Source organism: Branchiostoma lanceolatum, chromosome 9 (assembly GCF_035083965.1).
Source record: "Branchiostoma lanceolatum isolate klBraLanc5 chromosome 9, klBraLanc5.hap2, whole genome shotgun sequence".
Classification (NCBI taxonomy): domain Eukaryota; kingdom Metazoa; phylum Chordata; class Leptocardii; order Amphioxiformes; family Branchiostomatidae; genus Branchiostoma; species Branchiostoma lanceolatum.
In genome coordinates this window covers 3,393,626-3,413,686 of record NC_089730.1, presented here as the reverse complement: position 1 = coordinate 3,413,686, position 20,061 = coordinate 3,393,626, and the positions used below count along the sequence as shown (strand labels likewise).

At 39.4% G+C, this 20,061-nt stretch overlaps 2 protein-coding genes across 2 annotated transcripts in view; one reads left to right on the top strand and one right to left on the bottom strand.

The window, feature by feature from the left end:
• LOC136441410 (zinc finger protein 436-like) overlaps positions 1-20,061 on the top strand; it is a 410,847-nt gene that overhangs the window by 270,489 nt on the left and 120,297 nt on the right. The window lies entirely within an intron of this gene.
• LOC136441989 (uncharacterized) lies at positions 2,054-7,823 on the bottom strand. Its single transcript, XM_066438574.1, has 9 exons — positions 7,516-7,823; positions 6,381-6,620; positions 5,150-5,327; positions 4,143-4,448; positions 3,785-3,963; positions 3,481-3,676; positions 3,080-3,226; positions 2,720-2,921; positions 2,054-2,223 (listed from the first exon to the last, which is right to left on the bottom strand). The coding sequence occupies exons 1-9, from the start codon at positions 7,821-7,823 to the stop codon at positions 2,054-2,056; spliced, it is 1,926 nt and encodes a 641-aa protein (XP_066294671.1).

Sequence of the window (20,061 nt, the reverse complement as noted above, 5' to 3'; positions counted from 1 at the left end):
GTGAAAAAAACAAATTTTTCAAATGAACGTAAATATTAATGACGTTGCGACGTATTATGACGTCATTTATGTGACTTAATTGACGGAAACAAACAAATTGGGTATTTCCATATAATTCAAAGGTACACGATAAAACTTAAGTAGAAATTATGTATGATAAATCATAATATATCCAAAGACGTTATTTGTAGATGGCAACAGGAACGACGTCAAAATGACGTCATAAAAATCATATTCATATCAAGTTACACTAGCGAAATCCGCCATCTTGGTTCCGCCATCTTGAATTATTTCAAATGCATTTTTTCATCATATAACCTTATAACACAATAAAAATGGACCAAAGCGTTTATATTAAGATTGTTTCTGTTTGAATAAACATGTTAATGATGAAATTTGAGGTTGAAATAGCCGGTTATAGCTAATCTAATTATATCGTCCGCCATCTTTGATTTTGACCGATGACGTAATCAAATATGCATAAATTATGACTATTAAATCAAAAAAGTGATAGTGAATTAATTTGGTTGGTATTGATGTCAGAAAATAAGTGCAGTTTAAAAAGACAGCCCTAGAATTACATTGTAAAATCCAAAAGTAGCGACTTTTTCCAAATATGGCTCGAAGAAGGCGGTTGCCATAGCAACATGAAAACCTTGATTAGTTATTTCATTCATTTAGAATTGTTGCCAACAAAATTTTAGCAAAGGTGACCAAGTTTGGTTGTTCTAGAGTAAGACATTCAGATGCTATATGACATCAAGTGTTGGCGCAGGCCTCAAAAGAGCCCACTTGTCTGAATAGCGTTAGTTGCAAAAGACGATGTTCCCTATTTTTGCATAAATTATCATAATGAACAGAAATTATTCACACCTATTCATGTCAAACTGTCCGTTATAGATTACTTAAACTATACATATATACAAGCCACAAAAATAGTCACCAATAAAGCTATATTTGTAGAAAACATTGTGGGGTCAGTTTTGACCCCATACGGTAAGATTAGTCGTAAAAAAGCTACGGTGGTTTGAGGGTTAAAGCACGCCACCTGGAAAGAGAGGCAAAACTGCAGCACGGGGGAAGGAGAATAGAGCACACGAGAGCTGCGTTCATACATAGTATGTAAGCACATACGGGAGAAGAAGAAAGAGCTGGACTTTAACCACCCAAGAAAAGCTACAACACAGTCTTGGCAGAAGCTAGGCTGCGAGTTAAACACGCGAGCTGTGGAGAACTGAGCTGTGTGGATTCACAAGGAGTTGTAGAGAATGATGCAGAGACAATGAACTTTGAAAGTGAAACACTAAAGAGCTTTTAAGAACTCAGAGAGGTATTTGTACAATACACGGAAACAGTTTTTTATAGATATGATATGAAAGATCTGATCGAATGTTTTTTTTTAATGTCCCAATGGTCATCAGTAGACTAGACGTGTGGGGCATTGGATACCCCTGGCAGGTTCGTTCACCTGCCCTCCGAGAGATTGTAAATATTAGTACGGAATAACAACAATATAAGAATATAGTTTATTTTATAAAACAGGATCGCTATGTACCACATGTTAAGTGTCATGGCATCCCCTTTGTAAATACTTCAACTATGCATCGCTCTCCCAAGGGAGGAATAAAGTACAAGAAAGAATTAATGAATGAATGAATGAAGACCTTTATTGTACATTCGTGCCCTGAGGGACTAGATACGTGCCGTCTAACATAAACCTATATAACTAACATGCAAATTACATATAAAGTGAAATATATACAGTACATAGTTTTAACATACATGGTAGACGAAAGTGATAAGCTAAGTCAACACCTCGCTTCTTTGCACATGGCATTGCGTAAATGTATGAACCAATAATTTTTCCCATACAAGGTTTGCCTAGACGCAACAAAAATATGAATTTATCCGTTGCGTTTAGATATTCGAAGTATGGGGATTTTTCATTAAATTTTAATATATTTGAAAATGACATTTCTTTCTTTATTGCCAAATTCACGTTAAAAGGGTTTGTGATTCATTCTCTGTATTTTTAGATTGCATATAAAAAAAATCACAACTTACATTGGCAGTTGTCTGTTCCTGAGGCTAAGGCCATGTTTTCAGGACAGACTGCTACACACTCGAAGTCACCAACGGAGCCAGAAAGGTAAGGGAAGGGGATTCTCACATTCTGGCACGAGATGCAGTCACGTGGGTCGTCCGATCCTGTAGTCCTACAGCCTAGAGAATGGACAAAAAAAGAAAGAAAAAACTGATGAAGGTTAGACATCCAGGTAGTAAGATACGCTAAAAATAGTCACTAAAGCTACTGGATAAAATTTTGAAACAGTCAGACGTTTCAAACAGCATCCGCTGTCTTTCGCCAGTGACTAACGATAGGACTGGGAAACCAGGTTTTCTTTTGAAGATTACGTCAAGACATCCTAAATTGTCATAACCTCATTAACATGTCTATCGAGAGTTTTGTTATAAACCTGGTTTCCCAGTCCTATCGTTTAAATAGTCACTGAAGAAAGACTGGATGTAGTCTGACACGTCTGACTGTTTCAAAAGTGTATCCAGTTGCTTGAGTAATTTTCGTTTGGCGAAAAAACACTATCGTCATCAAAGATTTCCCTTTTGATTCTCACCTTTACAAGAACTAGGTGGCAAGTAACAACATGTGGCTTCTATACTTTTTTGTTGAAAGTTTTATGTCCTGAAACATATTTCTTACCGTTGCATTCAACATGACAAACTTGAACACATCTGTCGCCTTCTTTGACCGTTCCCTCGCGACAGACAACGTCCAGATCTGTGGGTTTGAATATCTGAGACACTCCCATCAGCTTCACGGCGTGCTCGCCGCTCCCGAACGCGTAATAATGTAGAGACAGGACATCGTGGAACTGGTAGTCCAGCCAGACATGACCGCGGTCCTGTTGGGTATGTCGTTAATCAAATTGATTAAACAGCACAAAGAATACACTTGTTTATATTTTCTATCAAAAGATTTTTGACCCTTCGATTGGATGATTTTTCTTTGGATGGCTTTACTTCCTGTTCTCTGGGAAATATTTCAAGGTTACATCTTTACCTCGTTGTCCGGCGTCTTTCCATATTGTACCGTTGTGAAGGATCCTGTGACGTTCTCTGTGACGCAGACAAAGTAGGACTGGTACAGCGTGTCCGACCCCAGGCCTTTTGCTCCTTTGTCAAGCTGTGTAACTGCAAGCCGCATAGCCTGCACATGGGTCGACAAACACATTCTACAAAGGCCTTGAATAAATCGCGACTCTTTTCTAAAATAATGAAAGAATCTGAAAAAAAATAGCGTAAGTATGACATTGTTTGCATGGTGCAATCCTCCAGCGATTATACTAGTGATATGTCATAATTGGCATACAGCCGATAGGTGAGTCTGGGGAGTATAAGTCATTCACATAAATGTATTAAAATGTGTGGTTTGAGATAACAGAAACAGAGTGTACTGATAACCTTATACACAGCGACGCCGCTGGTTGAAATCTCCACAGTGACCCAGGTTTGATGGTCTTTGGGAACGCCGGCAAACACAAGGAAGATGTCTCCCTCAGACGCTGCCGTGAAGTGGATGCACTTTCCTCCGTCAGTTGGGTCAATGCGGTGGGAGTTGGACCACTGTAGGTTACAGGGCATCTGTCCTCCTGTAGAACTAAAAGAAACCTTTTGTGATATCAAAACTGAAACAGAGTACTAGTTAGTACGATTTAATCGTGGCAAATCATATCCCGTCACCAGATAGATAAAATGAGATGCCTACCTTTGCTGGTGGCTCAGATATTCGAGTAGAGACTTGTACTCCGCCCTGGCCACCTCCATGTCGTTGATCCATGCAGGCAGATCCAAGATGGCCGCTGCTGATGCGTCAAAGTCCTCCTGCGTCACTGTAAAGATGCCCGTATTCTCCTCGTAAGTCATCACTAAACCCCCGACACTAACCTGAGTGTGGGAAACAGCGGTACATTGTTGGCGACAACATCAGCTATTTGAACTATTTGATAAACAATGTCGGCTATTGGAATTGAATAACAGTTTCAGCTATTGTAATTATATGATGAACCATTATTATAAATATTGCAGTAATATCTTGCATTACGTGTCCCTAAAAACGATTCTACCTTATGTTGGGTGACGTCACCACTGTTGCCATTTCGGTGTCCGTCGAACAGTCTCGGGGCATAGCCCTCTCTTATTGTCAGCCATTTGTTGGTCCTGGACCTGAACCTTACTAGAAGAACGGCTCTGGCATTGACAAATCGTGGAATGTTGTATGGCATTTCGAAAACAACTTTGAACTCCTGTCCGCTGATCATCTCCTGCCAGCTGGGCGCTCCGACGATGGAATCTTCGAGAAGGGCCAACTCGGCAGTCTCACATCCGGGTTCTCCGGCCGGGATTTGGAAGTCGGAGCTGAGAAAAGGGCCCTGACATAAGGAGACGGGATGTTTGAAAATTGATTACATTTCTAGAATATCAGCACAAGTTACAAGTTCTTTTTAATCTCAGTTTTTTTTTCATATATTCAGTTTTTCAGCCAAAAGTACTGACATGTTCTACACTTAAAGTTGCCCTAAGTGACTTCAGGGGTATTCTGGATAAGGCAATCTGTATGAAATTGACATTGACTTCCCCATATCAGCACATTTGCATCATTATTTCATACTTTGGGCGTTTAAAAAGTGTGCAGCAACAAGTCGCAAAAGTGGTATGTTTTTACCACCCAAAAAATTGACGCAGAATACAACAGTAACCGTTTTCTGTCGACAATTTCCGGTAAGTTCCGGTCGCATGACGTCGCAATGTCCGAGTACATTGAGACTTGACCACGTGATTAATTGTCCGAAAGCGTTCGGGAATAATAGGTCAAAATCATGCATTTTAGGAAGATTTGAAATAATGGTTGGGCTCCAAGTGCTCAGATTTTCAATGAGTTCCTATCACACAACGACATCGCATATTTGCTCCATGCTGGTCGATATGCAACTTAATGGGATAGTATCATTGAAACTTGCTATGGATAGAAATCACAAAAAAATTTATTTTGAAAATACGATTTTCAACACCCTAATATTATTGCTTAGGTTGCCTTGGATCATTAGTTATTTCAAAGGCCAAATTGTCCTACCTCCTCTAGGTACACTGCTATAGCACGCTTGAGCGCCAGCCGTCGTTCGGTGAGGGACTGCTGGATACCCACTTTCTCTTCAAAGTCGCAGTAGCGGATCTCTGATTTGGTGGTGTTGCCGTCAGCCATGTCTTCGACGTAATACTTGCGACCTTTTTTGTCTTCACTCAGGGTTTTTCTGTAAAAATAAACACCATATACATCGATGTTTAGAATAATCTTTTCAATTTTAGAGGGTGAAAAGTAGTTGTAACTTTTAAAACTTACTTACTTACTTAGTTCGAGCTCCCGCTCGAACCAATCCTGAAAGCTCTCTCCACAGCACTTTGTCCTCCATGGCCCTTCGTAGTTCCTTAGTATCTTGTAAGTTTGTGTCACTACGTTTGTGTAACTTTTAAAAGATTGAACGCTTTTTCATCCAAGATTAGAAGTCAAAGTGTAATCACATTTATCTAAGCCACTGGATATGATTTTGGAACTTTCAAGTAGCATCCATCACTTTTCGTCAGTAACACTCATAAAAACTTGTCGATCAGCAGGTTTTTAAACACGAACTATACACTGCACATGGACAAGTTTGAAAACAAAGCATTGAGTACCTCTACCACCACCCCCACCCCACAACTGGTTCCGCTATGTAGACGACACTTGGTGCAGACTAAAAAAGCATGTGCCTGATAACTTTTTTGAACATAAAAATATTGAGATAAGACCATCAATTTCACACAGAAGTCGGGTCATGATCATGGCAACCTGCTCCGTTTACTAGACAACAAAATATTATAAGGAATGATGGCAATCTTCGTCTTGAAGTATACAGGAAACCGGCCCATACAGATCAGTCCCTTGGAAGCAAGGCTTGCCCACGAAACAGCTTTAGTCTCTTTAAATCAAGCCTGTCTTTTTTGTATTCGACTATTTAATTTGTCTTAAGTTTAATACCAATTCATTTCATTCAGTTCGTGTTTAAAAACCTACTGAAGAATTGTGCTCAATTTCACTGACAAAAAGTGGTGGATGCTACTTGAAAGGTATGACCATTTTCAAAATCATATCAAATTGCTTGAGTAACTGCTATTTGGAGTTAGCATTTCATATTTGTATGTGAGATACACACAAGCATCTCCGAGAGTGTACTGATTAGATTTAGGGACTCGTATTTCAACGCAAAATTATGGACTTCATGGCAAATTGATTCAATTAAACCATTTATGTCTGCAAAAGAGCATACCGTCCAAAGCAGCCAAAGTCCACAACTCCATGCGGAAAAAACGAGTCGTAATTCATTTCAAGCAGGTCGGTTATTGGGTACATCTTGAACTCGAAGGCTTTGGGATAGTCATCGATGGATTCCAGCCAGTCTTTTAGAGAAGAGCCGAATGATGTTGTGTAGAACTCGGTAATGGCAGCGGCGATCTTCTGGTTTCCTCCCTGCACCTCCAAGACTTCATTGCTGAATTCGTATTCAGATCTGTAGTAAAGATGTAAGGACCAATGATATACAAATCTACAATTGAGTACTTATCTGTAAAAGCGGTGTCGTGGTTAATCTCCAAGCAGATTTACACGGGGCGTCGAAAATCGTATATGCTAGCCAGAGAAGGTCCAGTCAGCCAGATAAGTAACAAGCAAACAAAGTGAGATATTGACTAATGTTAGAAAATAAGCTGATTATTTTCAGTAGTTTTGTACATGTAGCTCATCGGTAGACAGACAGGTCCTTTTTGTGTGCGTTCTTACTTGATGGAAACACGGGCGGCGTTTATTTGTCCTGGGTCATTTGAGACCTTAAAGTTTGTAAATGTGATCTAGCTTAAGACCTCCTAGTTAAAGATCTTCTAACCTTTTTATTACGCTATTTAAATGTCTCTTCTTATTGTTTATTGTTTCGTTTATTGTTTATTCGCATATCTGTACAGTTATAAAAAGATAAACTCTACATAATCAAAACTAAGACAAATTAAGGAAAGAACAAATGACAATTGTACCATAAATTCTAATGAAACAAATGGAAAAGAAGAGAAGCTACAAAACAAATAAGTAAATAAATAAATAAATACATAAAAAGTAACACTATATTACACTATGTAATAAGTATGATTACACTATACATTATTGGCTGAAAGAGGCTAACTGCAATAATTCGGTCACGTCACCAGAGCCCAGGACATTCTAAAGCATGCAAGGAAAATCTATGGCACCTGAAGTACATGAGGACAGGAAACTACCGGACTGTACGCAGATGTCTATAGACATGACAGAATGGAGGCAACTTGGAAAGCTAGCATAGTTCTAAACCCTCTTGCTGAGGATGGTACAAGGTTAAGTTTAAGACCATGAATATGTCATCCAGATAGTTAGCTCACCTAGCTGTTGAATCACTGGAGCTATCAGACGTCTCTGTTCCGCTGGTTGCTTCGCCGGTTGACCGGGAACTTTCAGTCTTCGTCTCGTGGTCAGTCCACCAGCTACTGGATTTGGACTGGGTCTGTAGGGCGGTGTAGGTGCTGAAGGCTTTCTTGAAGTCGGCCTGGGATGCCGTCACAAAGGTCTGGTGCGAGTCTTCAAAACTTGCTTCCTTGGTTTTTATGATCTTGAGTTGTCCACCGAACTTCGCAGAAGAGATGTAATGAGTCCCCCATCGCAGGATGAATTTTTCTGGCCGCAGAGACATATTGGGTTACACAGGGGTAGATTAAGATATTACAGTTGAAATATAGCTGAACAAGAGTTCTGAGACTTCCTACCTCGAAGAAATTTTCAGAGCCATTTGTTGATTTAATGTTTCATATTGTCTCATTAATAATGCAAGCAAGGCTGCATCCAGCATAATCTATTTCAAATGATGGCTTTATCTACCAAAGCAACATCTGCTGTATGTTCAAAAAATCTACATTTGATCATAGATTATGCAGATGTCTAGCTCATCTACAAAAGCTATGCACAGTGATGTACACCTGACATAACTTACACATGGCAAAAGTATATAATTTACCACTTAAGAGTTAAGGCACTTTCACATTAATCGTGTAGATAAGCTCTTGTTAGTCGATGTTCTATCTCCCATAAATAAGATACGCTACAAGTATTTAAGTCGCAATGATTATGCAAATCAATTTTCAAACGAATTATCAATGCATTCAAACCTCAAACCAAAACCAGTTCATCATTTTTCATGAAGTTAATGAGCAGGTAATATCTTCTATGTAATCAATGTCAGTTTCTGAATTATCATTACATTAAGAAAACAAGATTGGCAACATAAAAAGATGTTGCCATGGCGACGGTGGTCTCTGCTAACGTTTTCGTTTTAAGCCCACATGCAAATAAGGACCTCGCATAACCGATCACCTTCTCTACCAAAATAACACAAGTTGTCCAATGTATGAAAATCTTCTTTTCACAAAAAAAGATATCGTACCATTTCCTCATAAATTATGTAAATGAGGCCCTCTATGCAAGATTTGTGTCTTATAGTGGCCACATGTACTTAACTTCCAAATGGTGCAAAAATGAAATTCCGATCATTTACCACTATGGATTTATAGTATTTTGTCATTGATTATGTAAATTAAGTATCAAATTGATAATTGATATCCATCGATATTTATCTCTTTCTCAGTTACATATGTCATGTGTTTGAGAGTCCTATAATAGAATTCAGCTGATGTATAAACTGTCCTCATTAATTATGCAAATCAGATGTTGATTTGCATAATTGGCATATGATTATGTAAATCATCACTTAAGCTATCTACACACCAAAATTATTTTGATCCGTCATCCCCTTCTTGCGTTATTCTCTTTCAAAGTTTGAGTCAAAATCAGCTCCTGCAGTTCCAAAAAAAACCGCTAGGGGGTCCAAATCTACAGGACATATTTTCCTAACAAAGAGCTATCCACCACTTAAAAATCATGACTATAGCATGTTCAGAAGACGAGATTTGAAAAGTAAAAGTTCCCCTGCAGTACCAAAGAAAGTCGCAAGGGGGACCAAAATCCAATCATAACAAAGTCTTCCATAGACCTATCCACCTACAAAATATGAAGACAATACACCCCGGCATTCTTGAGTTATCGTCCCATGGACTTTCACATTCCTGTACAATTCCTAGAATTCTTGCAAACTGCACACAATATAGTAAAAATTTGGCTCGCCCCTGAGGCGTCGCCAACAAGGCCATGCACTTACGAAATTCCTTGTCTGCTCCTATAGCAAAATAAGTTCCACGTAGATTCAGGAAGTCACGTAGAAATGCCAGATTCAGATTCTCTGGACCAACAAAGTCCAGGAAAATTTCGTACCTAGTAAGTAAAAAGGAAGAAAATGTCATTTTAGATCGTGCTTCATCTTGTGAACAGAATGCTTCCTGAAAAGTATAGGGTCGTAAAAGAAAACAATAATAGCTTAAGGGTTGCAAGTTGGTCTTGAGTTTAGGGTTGGTGCCCTAGAATCTAAGATTTTTAAAAGTTTCTATTCCCTAGCAGGCAATTTCAATGCCCTTGAGACATAGTCTTTGCTCCTATTTCCTCACTTGACTCAGGTGAAAATAAGTACAAAACTTTGGTAGATATAGATGATGTGTTTGAGAAGAGCTTGGAGTGTTTAAATGAATTATCGAAAGGCTTGACCCAATAAGGGTATATCCCGGTGCTGTGGTTCAAACCTTACATTCTGGTCTCAGTGTTGAGATCTTTAAAATGTAATACTCACCTGTTATGCCAATGTGTCCACAAATGTGGCAAATTTCAATATATAGATGCAATTCCTACCTTAAGACGTTTATTTCCATCAGGGCTATGAACGTTCTAGTTGAGGTTTCCGTAAGTTGAGCGCTTGCTTGTGAGTTGGCTTGAAAACTAGACGTTTGAAGATCGCTACCGGACTGCGATGATCTCCCGCCTCCGGCGGAAAAGCCCAGCCCGAAGATGCCCCCGCCTGCCCCGTGACCTGACGCCTTGTTCATCTCCCCCTGGAACATGGCTTTAGCAGACGTCACGGCGGACTTGTCCTCCAGGTAGTGCCGGTATTCGTCCACAGAGTGGAAGGTAGAGGTTTCCGCTGCGGTGTGGTAGATCCCTTGTACGGTCATGATGTCAGGCACGTGGTAGGGTCCGTACCTATAATATAAAGTCATATTGTCGCCATGCAAGCAATGGGAGTAGCAGACAAGACCTCTACAGCACAAGTGACAGAATTTCACAGAGAGAGAAAGGAGAGAGAAAGAGAGAGAGAGAGAGAGAGAGAGAGAGAGAGAGATTCTACCCATCAACAGGTAAATTCCATAAAACACAAAGGGTGACTAGCGGAATATTAATGTCTGCTAGGACTCCTTCTGTAAATAGCAACACAACGACGTTACATCTTTTAAACTATCATCGATCCGCCATCTTGATACAGTAGTTTTAACAAATAAAGTGGGTGCCCATGGTTCACATTGTGTGATTTCGTGGATGGGATTCTTTCGTGCTACTCCCCGACTCATTAACCATTGCGCATGCCATTCTTAATCAGCTATTATTAGATCAGTCAGGCCGTCGGAATAATAATATGAATGCGAGAATGCTTTAAAAAGATTCTGATTTTTGGAGCTTTTGGTTCAAAATATTGCTACTTAAGGTTCTTACTCCTGTCGTGTTCATTTCTCTTTAAGCATGTATCCGATTTTCATCAGCTAATATGAGAGATCCTACCCTTGCAGACCTTCGCAGGCCCGCTGGATGAGGCTCTTCTTTCTCGAGTCAGTCGAGTATTCACCTCGGCCGTCAAACCCAACTCCCAAGAAAGTCGCTCCGTCGATGATGTTCTAGAATTTAAATGGAAAGCATTCGTTTCTTACATCTTTACCATTTACATAAATGAAATACGTTGGGGTTGAAAGATCAACTTCACAGGCCAGGGGTGAGAAACAATCAGAAAAATATATGGTTTAGTTTTATGGCCAAGCTGAAATAGGATTTGCAGCTCCCTTAGTCTTCATGACTACCCCCTCCAACGATCCGGGAGACTAGGTAGGTATGAAAATAGGTACGTCACTAATTTGTAAAAACAGCTCAGGATTATATACGTACAGCACAGGCCGCTATCGGCACAAAAGCCTCATAACAGGGATCTCCCTCTGCATAATTGCTACCAAAGCAACCATTCATCAGCAATGGCCCAACTCCCTGTGGGTACAGTGCCGGAGACATGCCATCAGAACTGTCTTGGTTGTTGTCGTCGTCACTGAAAAGAATAAAAAAGAGACTAATTCATACCGAGTCATGATCAAACGTAGGGTTACCATTGCTTCTCCTGGCCGAACACAAGTAAATGCAGGAATGCTGATCCCAATAAACGAAAAACAAACTCACTGAAGTGGACCCATCAACGAATTGCACTTCACTAAGGACACCATATCGATGGACATCATATTGTTTTCTTGTTTAGAAAACAGTGGGCACTAATTTATGTGAGCAATTGCAACAGATCTGATTTGATTAGAAATCAACAGCTTCCTTTCTCTGGAAGATATGTAGAATGATTCAATAACAATTATCATTTTCAAGCTGCATGTACGTTATACATACGCAACGATTTATAATCAGCCGAACGATGATGATGATTATAGCAAAGATCAATGGACACCACCAACCCGTCATCTTCTCTGTCAAATTCCATCCGGAGTTCGTATCCAGCCGGTGAGTATGTGTCTCCTGTGTTCATACCCCTGCCTTGGATCACTTTTACTTTGGCCTGCAGGTAAACTTCAAAGTATTACTAAGTGATTTGTATTTGTATTTATTGACAATGAGGACAAGTCATTACACTGTGTCAGCCTAGGTAGCTCTCGCTGGTAACGGCTGACCCACACATACAGACGATCATACAACATATATATTACATAACCCGCAGTAACATCATTACACTATCATAATACATAGTTAATACAATTCAATACAATACAATGCATAATAATACACTGTCAGTATAAAATCATTGGGATCAATAACCACCATGCAAATAAGTGAGCACATTGTCATTAAAAGATAGTAGGGGGAATGGTCTAGTATAATCTATAGCATCGTGGTGGAATAGATGGAAGGTTGTTCGGAGGTAAACTTAAGATCTGGACAACAGGTGTGATTTGCATCGGGCCTTGAAGTGATTCTCAATGTCTAAGTTTGATTTTATTTAAATCATAAACCTACACCACTCGTCCCACTACAGGGAATTGTTCAGCGAACCACCAAGTTCTCCTCTGACTCACAACACTATACTGTACAACTACCAGCCTCAACGTCATTCTACAGTAATTTCTTTTTCACGAACAGCAAAACTATGTAATGGAAATCCCTCCCAGCCCACTGCTTTACACCGATTATAACCTACAAACCTTCAAAACAAACATTTGATTTATTTGCACATATAAAAAGCAGTTTGTAGTACATAATTGAAAAGAATAGAACAAAAAATACACGTGCTGGGGGAAGAAAGAAAGCCATGGTGGCTTATACAAGGTCTTCCCCCATCTAGATTAACAAAAAAATAACATGAATCTAACCATTCATAACATAATTATAGCATTAAGTGATAACAATAACAATATGACAACAAATCAGACAATAATGATAGTAACAAAATGCCGACAAAATAGTAATTGGTTGCATATAGAAAGCATGATTTATATCAAACCATAGCATAACTCGATACTGAAATAGAGATCAATACAGAGTACATCGCAGTTAACAAAAACATATTAAGCAACAAAATTATAATAATAAGTCATAAGTGATAAACATACACCGCTATCACTCACCTTAGCCACACGTAGTTTAAACCAACAACGTCAATTAGTTCGATGCTTAGAAGTGGGACTCTACGGAATTTTATTCAGCGAGATTGTTAAAAAAAATGCCCACTCGGTCCACCTCGCTATATATGCCCGCTACTTTGAAGAACAACATGTTTGAGAGATTTCTAGTCCAGCAGTTCCCATGTATGCACACCAGAGTGCATTATCCTGAGTGATATTTAAGATCACATGATCAGGCTGGAAAATATACGAGGTCAGGGCAAACTATCGCTGTAATAGAGCAACATGGCCTAAGTGCATTTAGGGGAATAGACTTTCAGATAAGGGCAACCTAATCCAAAACCAGGGCAATACGAGACCCTCGGCGCTGATTTGCTAACCAGCTAAGAACGCAAGAAGGTACTAGGTGGCAATAAGGTATAAACGGAGGAGTATCCCAACCCTATGATATTCTTGAAAAGGAGGATTAAGGTAAAAACAGTCGAATACTGAGCGCTGTAATTTCCCCAGCGAACCGAATAACCTAGCAACGATTTGTTGATAGACGTTTTATACAATTGCTTATGCAACACGCATCTTAGTTCAAAGGAAGTAAATTTCAAGACTTATTACCCTCTCATTTGATGTGATTTATTTATTTGGCTGCTAAAAAGTACAGTCACGGCTACCCAACTAGCCGAAAACTATTTCAAAGGGGTTAAGGTATGAAGAGTTTGTGGTATGTGACTTCGTTCAGTATGTGACGTCGTTCAGGCATACCAAGACCGTACGAATGCATCATTTGTGTAGTCACGACTATGATAACATCTTCCTCCCACCTGTTCAACTCCGCCTCCGAGGCCTGCTAGGAGGTCTCCGCCCCGCGCCAGGACCTTGTCGAACTCCTCGTCGGCCTTATCGAACTGACCAGAGAAGTATTTCTCCAGAGATCCTATGACTTTCTCCTGGTGGTTCTCCACGACTCCTTCCGCGATCCTGTCCCCGAGCGCGGCTACCACTTTGCCGCCCACATCCGCGGCCGCGTCTTGAACGAACGTCGCCACGGCAGGTGGTACCGCCCTCTTCGCGCGATGTCTCGCTGGGACTGCAATTTGAAACGAAATGTTTGTTCGAAACATAGTTTCTTTTATGTTTTGGTACAGTACCTCACTCACTCACTCACTCACTCACTCACTCACTCACTCTCTCCCATAGCTTAGTCAGCCGTCGGGACAGCATAGCTTTCAGTGAATGCTCTCCACTGCTAGCGGTCTTCCGCCAGTCTGGTCATCTGGTTGGCTGAATGACCGGTCCACTTCTTTAGATCTGTGATCCACGATCGACGGGGACGTCCCCGCGGCCGCGCACCCTCCGCTTTTCGCTGAATGATTGTGTGTGACCACAGTACACACAGTACCAAGGCTAGTGATATCATTCTGCTCGATATGATGTCTGTATATCTTAGACAACCTTGTATAACTTCTTAAACAACTGAAGGTTTATGTGGTGTGCACGTGGTTGATTTTGATACATACATGCAACCAGAAGGTTGGAGATACATGCATTTTAATTTGTACCACTATGACAGAAACTGTTGCTTATAATGTGATATAATGTTAAACATTTTCAGGTTCAACAGCATTACATTTTATAACATAAAATGACAGATCATCACATGAAATAACATTCATGTCATGTTTTTGTATCACATTTTTGTTACATTTTTCCTGAACGAATTTTTACCACTTCGCAAACACGCTGTATAAATGATAAAATAACGTTTGCCTCATGCCCTCTTGGTGAATTATGAGATGGACAATCGCGGCAAAAACGGTGTATTACATATTATCAAATAGATTCAAGAAATAAAACACGTTATATCATTTCTTTACCAATCACTTCTGTATGTAAGATGCTTCCTGTTATGTGTCTACTGTGAATATTAGAACGTTCCTTATATTTCGCTGTCTACTGGTATTTTATTTCATAATGTTAGATATGCTGTTTAGTTCGTTCCATTTCGTTCCGTGCTATATCCAGAATATTATAACCGTCCAATAATGCTTTGCTGGCAGTGTTTTATAATAATAAATTTATTGCAAATTCATGCCCAAAGGCCAAATGCCAATAATATACATAAAAGAACAGTGTACAAAATAGGTATAAAAGCTGCTTAAATAAATTATACAAACGTAATTGTCTATAACTAGTAAAGGGTTTGACTTCTGTTTCGTAAGCAATGGAATACGTAATGTCCCACCTTTTCTATAATTTGTGGGTCTTTGGTAGTTAAAAGAAAAATGGTATTTTCTTTGTCTGTAAGCTTACAGAAATTCTGATAGATTTAGTGGTCCGAATAGACAACTCATTTCGTGCATTATCATTAAATGATTAAGATGAGTCAATGAGAGCGGTGTTGTGTACGTACTTACTTGTTTTATCAATCATCCTTGTATAGCTCATATACCCTCTAATGCTTTTCTCGATCCATTCTTGAGATAAACTCTGACCACCTTACAAAATATCATGATACGTCAAAATCCCGCGACTTTATAACCAATCAGCTTTAAATCATGACTTGATTTGGAAAGCGCGCTGTCGTTGGCTCTGCACCCGATCGTCTGTTACTCCCCACAACAGGGATTGCATCAGTATAGTTAGAAATGGCATGATACACTCGGCACAAAAAGTTTGGAAACTTAACTTTGGTTACTCATATCTCCGTTGTTTCTTGATCAATTTCAATGCATTACATATTGTTGGAAAGGTTGTGTAATTTCCTTTCCTATGATAACCAACTCATTATGATTGCAATCTCATACAGCGAGCCCCAGGCCTGCTTACGCGAGTAGGTTCTGAAAAAAAAAGTGCCTAAATTTCCATGATAGTGTCAAACACTCAGCGCAGCGCCAACCCAGTTGTGGTGGTGCCGTCCGCATCGTGAATGGAACGGTGTGTGGAGGAATATTATATTACAGCTACAGATGAGAGTAGATTTATTTCGACTGTTGGAAGGGTAAATGAAATTGTTGGGGCGAGGAGAACCCTATGATGACTGTTGCACAGATAGACTGGCAGCGTTTGTTGGAGTCAGCGTCATGGTGTGGGGCTGTACAACTGCCAGAGGAAAAAAGAAAAACAGGCTAATCATCCTAAGCAACCTCGATCTCTCAAGGTATAGAGACAACTTTCTCTATTCAGTCTCATTTCCTAGATCCTTACCTCTGCAATATGAGACTGAATGCCACTCTGCAAGATGACAGTGCACGTCCACACAGAATGAGGGTCATTTCAGACTACCTCCAGGATGCAGGAATACAGAGGAATATCAAAGTGGCCTTCCTGCAGACCTGACAATTGATCACCTCTCAAACTCTGTGATCACTGATCAGCTTGGGTGAGCTGTGCATGCAATTATGGTCAACAGAATAATACTGGTCGACCTGCGACGACTCCTTGTGGAAAAATGGCCAGGGACCGCGTAACAAAACTGGTAACAAGCATGAGGGTGTGCCGGGCTGTGGTGACAGCACATGGATTGTACTCAATATTAAGCCACCTTCATCATAACTGAGACTCCTTTTCGCAATTTTTGGTTTGGATAAAGACTAACATTGGCTTTCAAAGAAGAAGAACTTTATTGCAGGTACAAAGTATGGCAACAACAGTAAACATAGAACAAGACATAAGTATGGAATAAAACAATTCACTACCACAAAATGACTATCTTATCATTATTTTTTTCTAATAACAAAACAATCTTTTAGATATTTGCCTATTTTAGCACTGTGTGAACTGTTGTATTTTGATATATAGTCAAATATATCGGTATCATTTTGTGTCTTAAAATCTGAAGTACTTGAATTGAGAGAGGTGAATAACTCATCGCGTAGAGCATCATATTTAGTGCATTCCATAATGAAGTGAAACTCATCTTCAATTCGATTTGGACAGAATGGGCAAACCTTCGGTCGGGAGCTACATTTAAGTATCTACCTGTTTCTATATTAAATCTATGGCTACTAATTCTTAACTGTGTAATTGCTTGGCGGATTTCAACATTATTCACATCATGAAGACATTTTTCTTGTAGATAATGATTTTTGGATTAGTGAAGAAGGGACCATTTTTAATTATTGCTGACACAACTAAACCACTCTTGTACATGTGCATACTGTAGTCTGCAGTTGAGTTGGTGTTCAATATAGTCTACTTTATAACATTTAGGATTCATCCATATATATCCAAGGCCATGATAATTGAGAATATCCTTCACATGATCCATCCAGTCATGATCACTAGAAAATACAACATTATATGATTCGTGAAGCAGAGAGTCCTCGGGTAAGTTTAGCAAACGGTGCCAATATTTGATGAGCTGAATTTTTGCAGACAATGTGATTGGGAAAGTTCCAAATTCTCCTCGCACTCCGTCATTAGAGGATTTTGAATGCACTCCTAGCAGAAATGCTTGAAAACGTAGGTCAATGATGTCAAATTCAGGTATATCCAACGGACGGTGTATGTTGTCTACTGAAAAGCCACCATTTTCTAAATTGAGCTTAGACGTTAATTTTAGAAACATGCCTTTGTCTGATCTTCTTTCAAAATTTGAATGGTTTTGTTGATTCAAGTTTCATATTACCCTCGTACACAATCCACGTGCTATCAGCAGAAGAAAAATACTGAATTGAGCGTTTGACTTTAGTAGGGTAATCTGGGCCCTTTTTTATGTGACCCGCTCGCATAAGCAGGTCTGGTGCTCGTTGCCTTCGATTACAACCATAATAACTTTGGTATCATGTGAAAGAAAAGCTTTTCGATGATATATAAAAATCGCTGAAATCGATCAAGAAACAACGGAGATATGATCGACCAAAGTTAATTTTCCAAACTTTTTGTGCCAAGTTTATATCTCCCAAAAGTTATCCCCAACCATTTCTCAGAGCAGCTTTGTGATGGGAAGCGTCTTTTGGATACAACAGCCCCTTCTAAGCTAGGCTAGGGATGGCCAAGTTACCAATTATACGTGGAAATGTCAGAAATAAGTTAAAAGTTAAAATGTCGTCACCCCAGTACAAGGGGACTTTGTTCCCTATAGTAGGCACCTGCATCCTCTTTGGAGGTAGAACAAAAGTCAATACAAAGGCCCTGACAGGCCTAAACACAATACAAGAGTGTAGAAACCCTCACAAGGGACAGCTATAAACAAGGCATAGGGGATAGAAAATAGAGTTTGACAAGGTCAAATCACAATATTCACCCCTCACCATTGAGGACCCCAAACCCCTTTTCTAATCACCTCTAGAATACAAAAAAAAATCCAGTCCTCTGTACACGGAGCCTAGCTGCAGCCAGGCACTGATTGGAAGTAGGGTTAACTACTAAGAAAAAGGGCTAAACACAACAAAAAGGGATAATTCATTAATAAAGATGAGTCAAATAAGGTCTTATCATTGCCTAGATAACAGATTTAAGGCTAAACCCCCGTGAAATAGATCAATATGGCCTGCCTCCATACTATATGAATTTCTTATTAGAGGAATCAAGTTTAGAATTGACAGCTGTCAATCATATCACACAATGCGGGGTAGGTCTTGCAGTAAGTAACCTGGGTATCAAAGACCTCGGACCAACAATAGTCCTCTGGGAGTTGATGACCGCCTAAAGGTGTCAGGGCTGCTCTCCTAAGCTTGGCTAGGGATGACCAAGTTACCCAATATAGGTGTTAAGTTGTCAGAAACAGATAAATAAAGTTAAAATTTGGTCAACCAAGTACGTGGGGGGGGGGGGGGTTCTTCCCTATTATAGTTACCTGTATCCCCTTTTGAGGTGGAACAAAAGTCTATACAGGGGCCCTGACAGGCCTAAAAGCACTACACGTGTGTAGAAACCCTCACCAGGGACAGCTATAAACAAGGCATAGGGGATTTGAAATAGACTTTGACAAGGTCAAAACATAATATTCACCCCCCTTACCATTGGAGACTCCATCCTCCATACAATTCACTTCTAGAGGTCCGCTGTACACAGAGCCTAGCTGCAGCAAACCAATGATTGGAGGCAGCATTAAAAACTCAGAAAAGGGCTAAAACTAACAAAAATTTGATAATTCATTAATAAAGACGATTCAAATAAGGTCTGACCATTTGATCTGAATCTCCATGAAATTGACCAAAATGGTCTGCCTAAGTATCGCTTCGGCCAAGACTCGCTAGAGGGCGCTTGTCCATCACGGACTATGGTTGGCTTCAGGATCTAAAAAAAATGCAGTTCAATCTATTTTCAATCAATACGATGTAAACGGCATACAAAATAATATAATAATTATTCCGACTGATGAAATACCTAGGTCCATAGTGTGGCAGTAATTATGCAGCAAGGAATAAGGATTGGGGCAGCAAAAATTCAGTTCGTGTGCAAAGCATTTTACGACACTCATTTGGCAAACTACCTTCGACCATTTCTTAAAATTTCATCACCGTAGCTCTTTACTGACCTAAGGTAGATAGACATCACTTTCACTTTTGACCTTCAAATCTCCATTCAAAATTAATGCTGAAGAAAACGGTTTATACTTTTCCCTGGCTATGTGTAATGTGAGACTGTGGTCAGGCGACATATCTGACTACAAAAAATGACACAAACAGGGCAACGTTCAGGTTTATCGCCCTAAAAAAGGAGATAATAATTCTTTACGACCATAACCTATAGTTGTACACTACCAATTTTCTTCTTATAACTCTTTCTTATTTTTCTTGTTTTCTTATGTTGAGAAAGATTTTATAATACAAAGAAAAACAAGAATATTAAAGAAACCTTCTGGGAAGTCTTGTCGATGTCAATTCTTATACAAAGAATTTTATTCTTTTTTTTCTTCAGTTAAGAAAATATTTCTAGCATTATGTTTTCTAATAAGAATGGTCTAGAAAAATAAATAAAAAATTACTTTCTCTGCCTTACTGGAAGATTTGTTTTTGGTTGGTCAAATGTTTTATCCTTACAGATTCTTTCCTTTAGATATTTTTTCTTGAAAGTTTGATTCTACTAGCATAAATTTCTGGAACTTTTTTGGTTTAAGAAAGTTCAAGAAAAAGGTACTGGATGCAATTCTTGTTTGTGTTTAAAAGAGGAATT

What these genes read in the sequence shown, in the direction of transcription:
- LOC136441989 (XM_066438574.1), bottom strand. Translation starts at nt 7,823, where the DNA reads ATGTCTCTGCGGCCAGAAAAATTCATCCTGCGATGGGGGACTCATTAC. An exon ending in GACTTTGGCTGCTTTGGACG is followed by an intron (nt 5,328 to 6,380) that starts GTATGCTCTTTT and finishes TTATTTTTACAG; the next exon opens with AAAAACCCTGAGTGAAGACA. An exon ending in TATCTGAGCCACCAGCAAAG is followed by an intron (nt 3,677 to 3,784) that starts GTAGGCATCTCA and finishes GGTTTCTTTTAG; the next exon opens with TTCTACAGGAGGACAGATGC.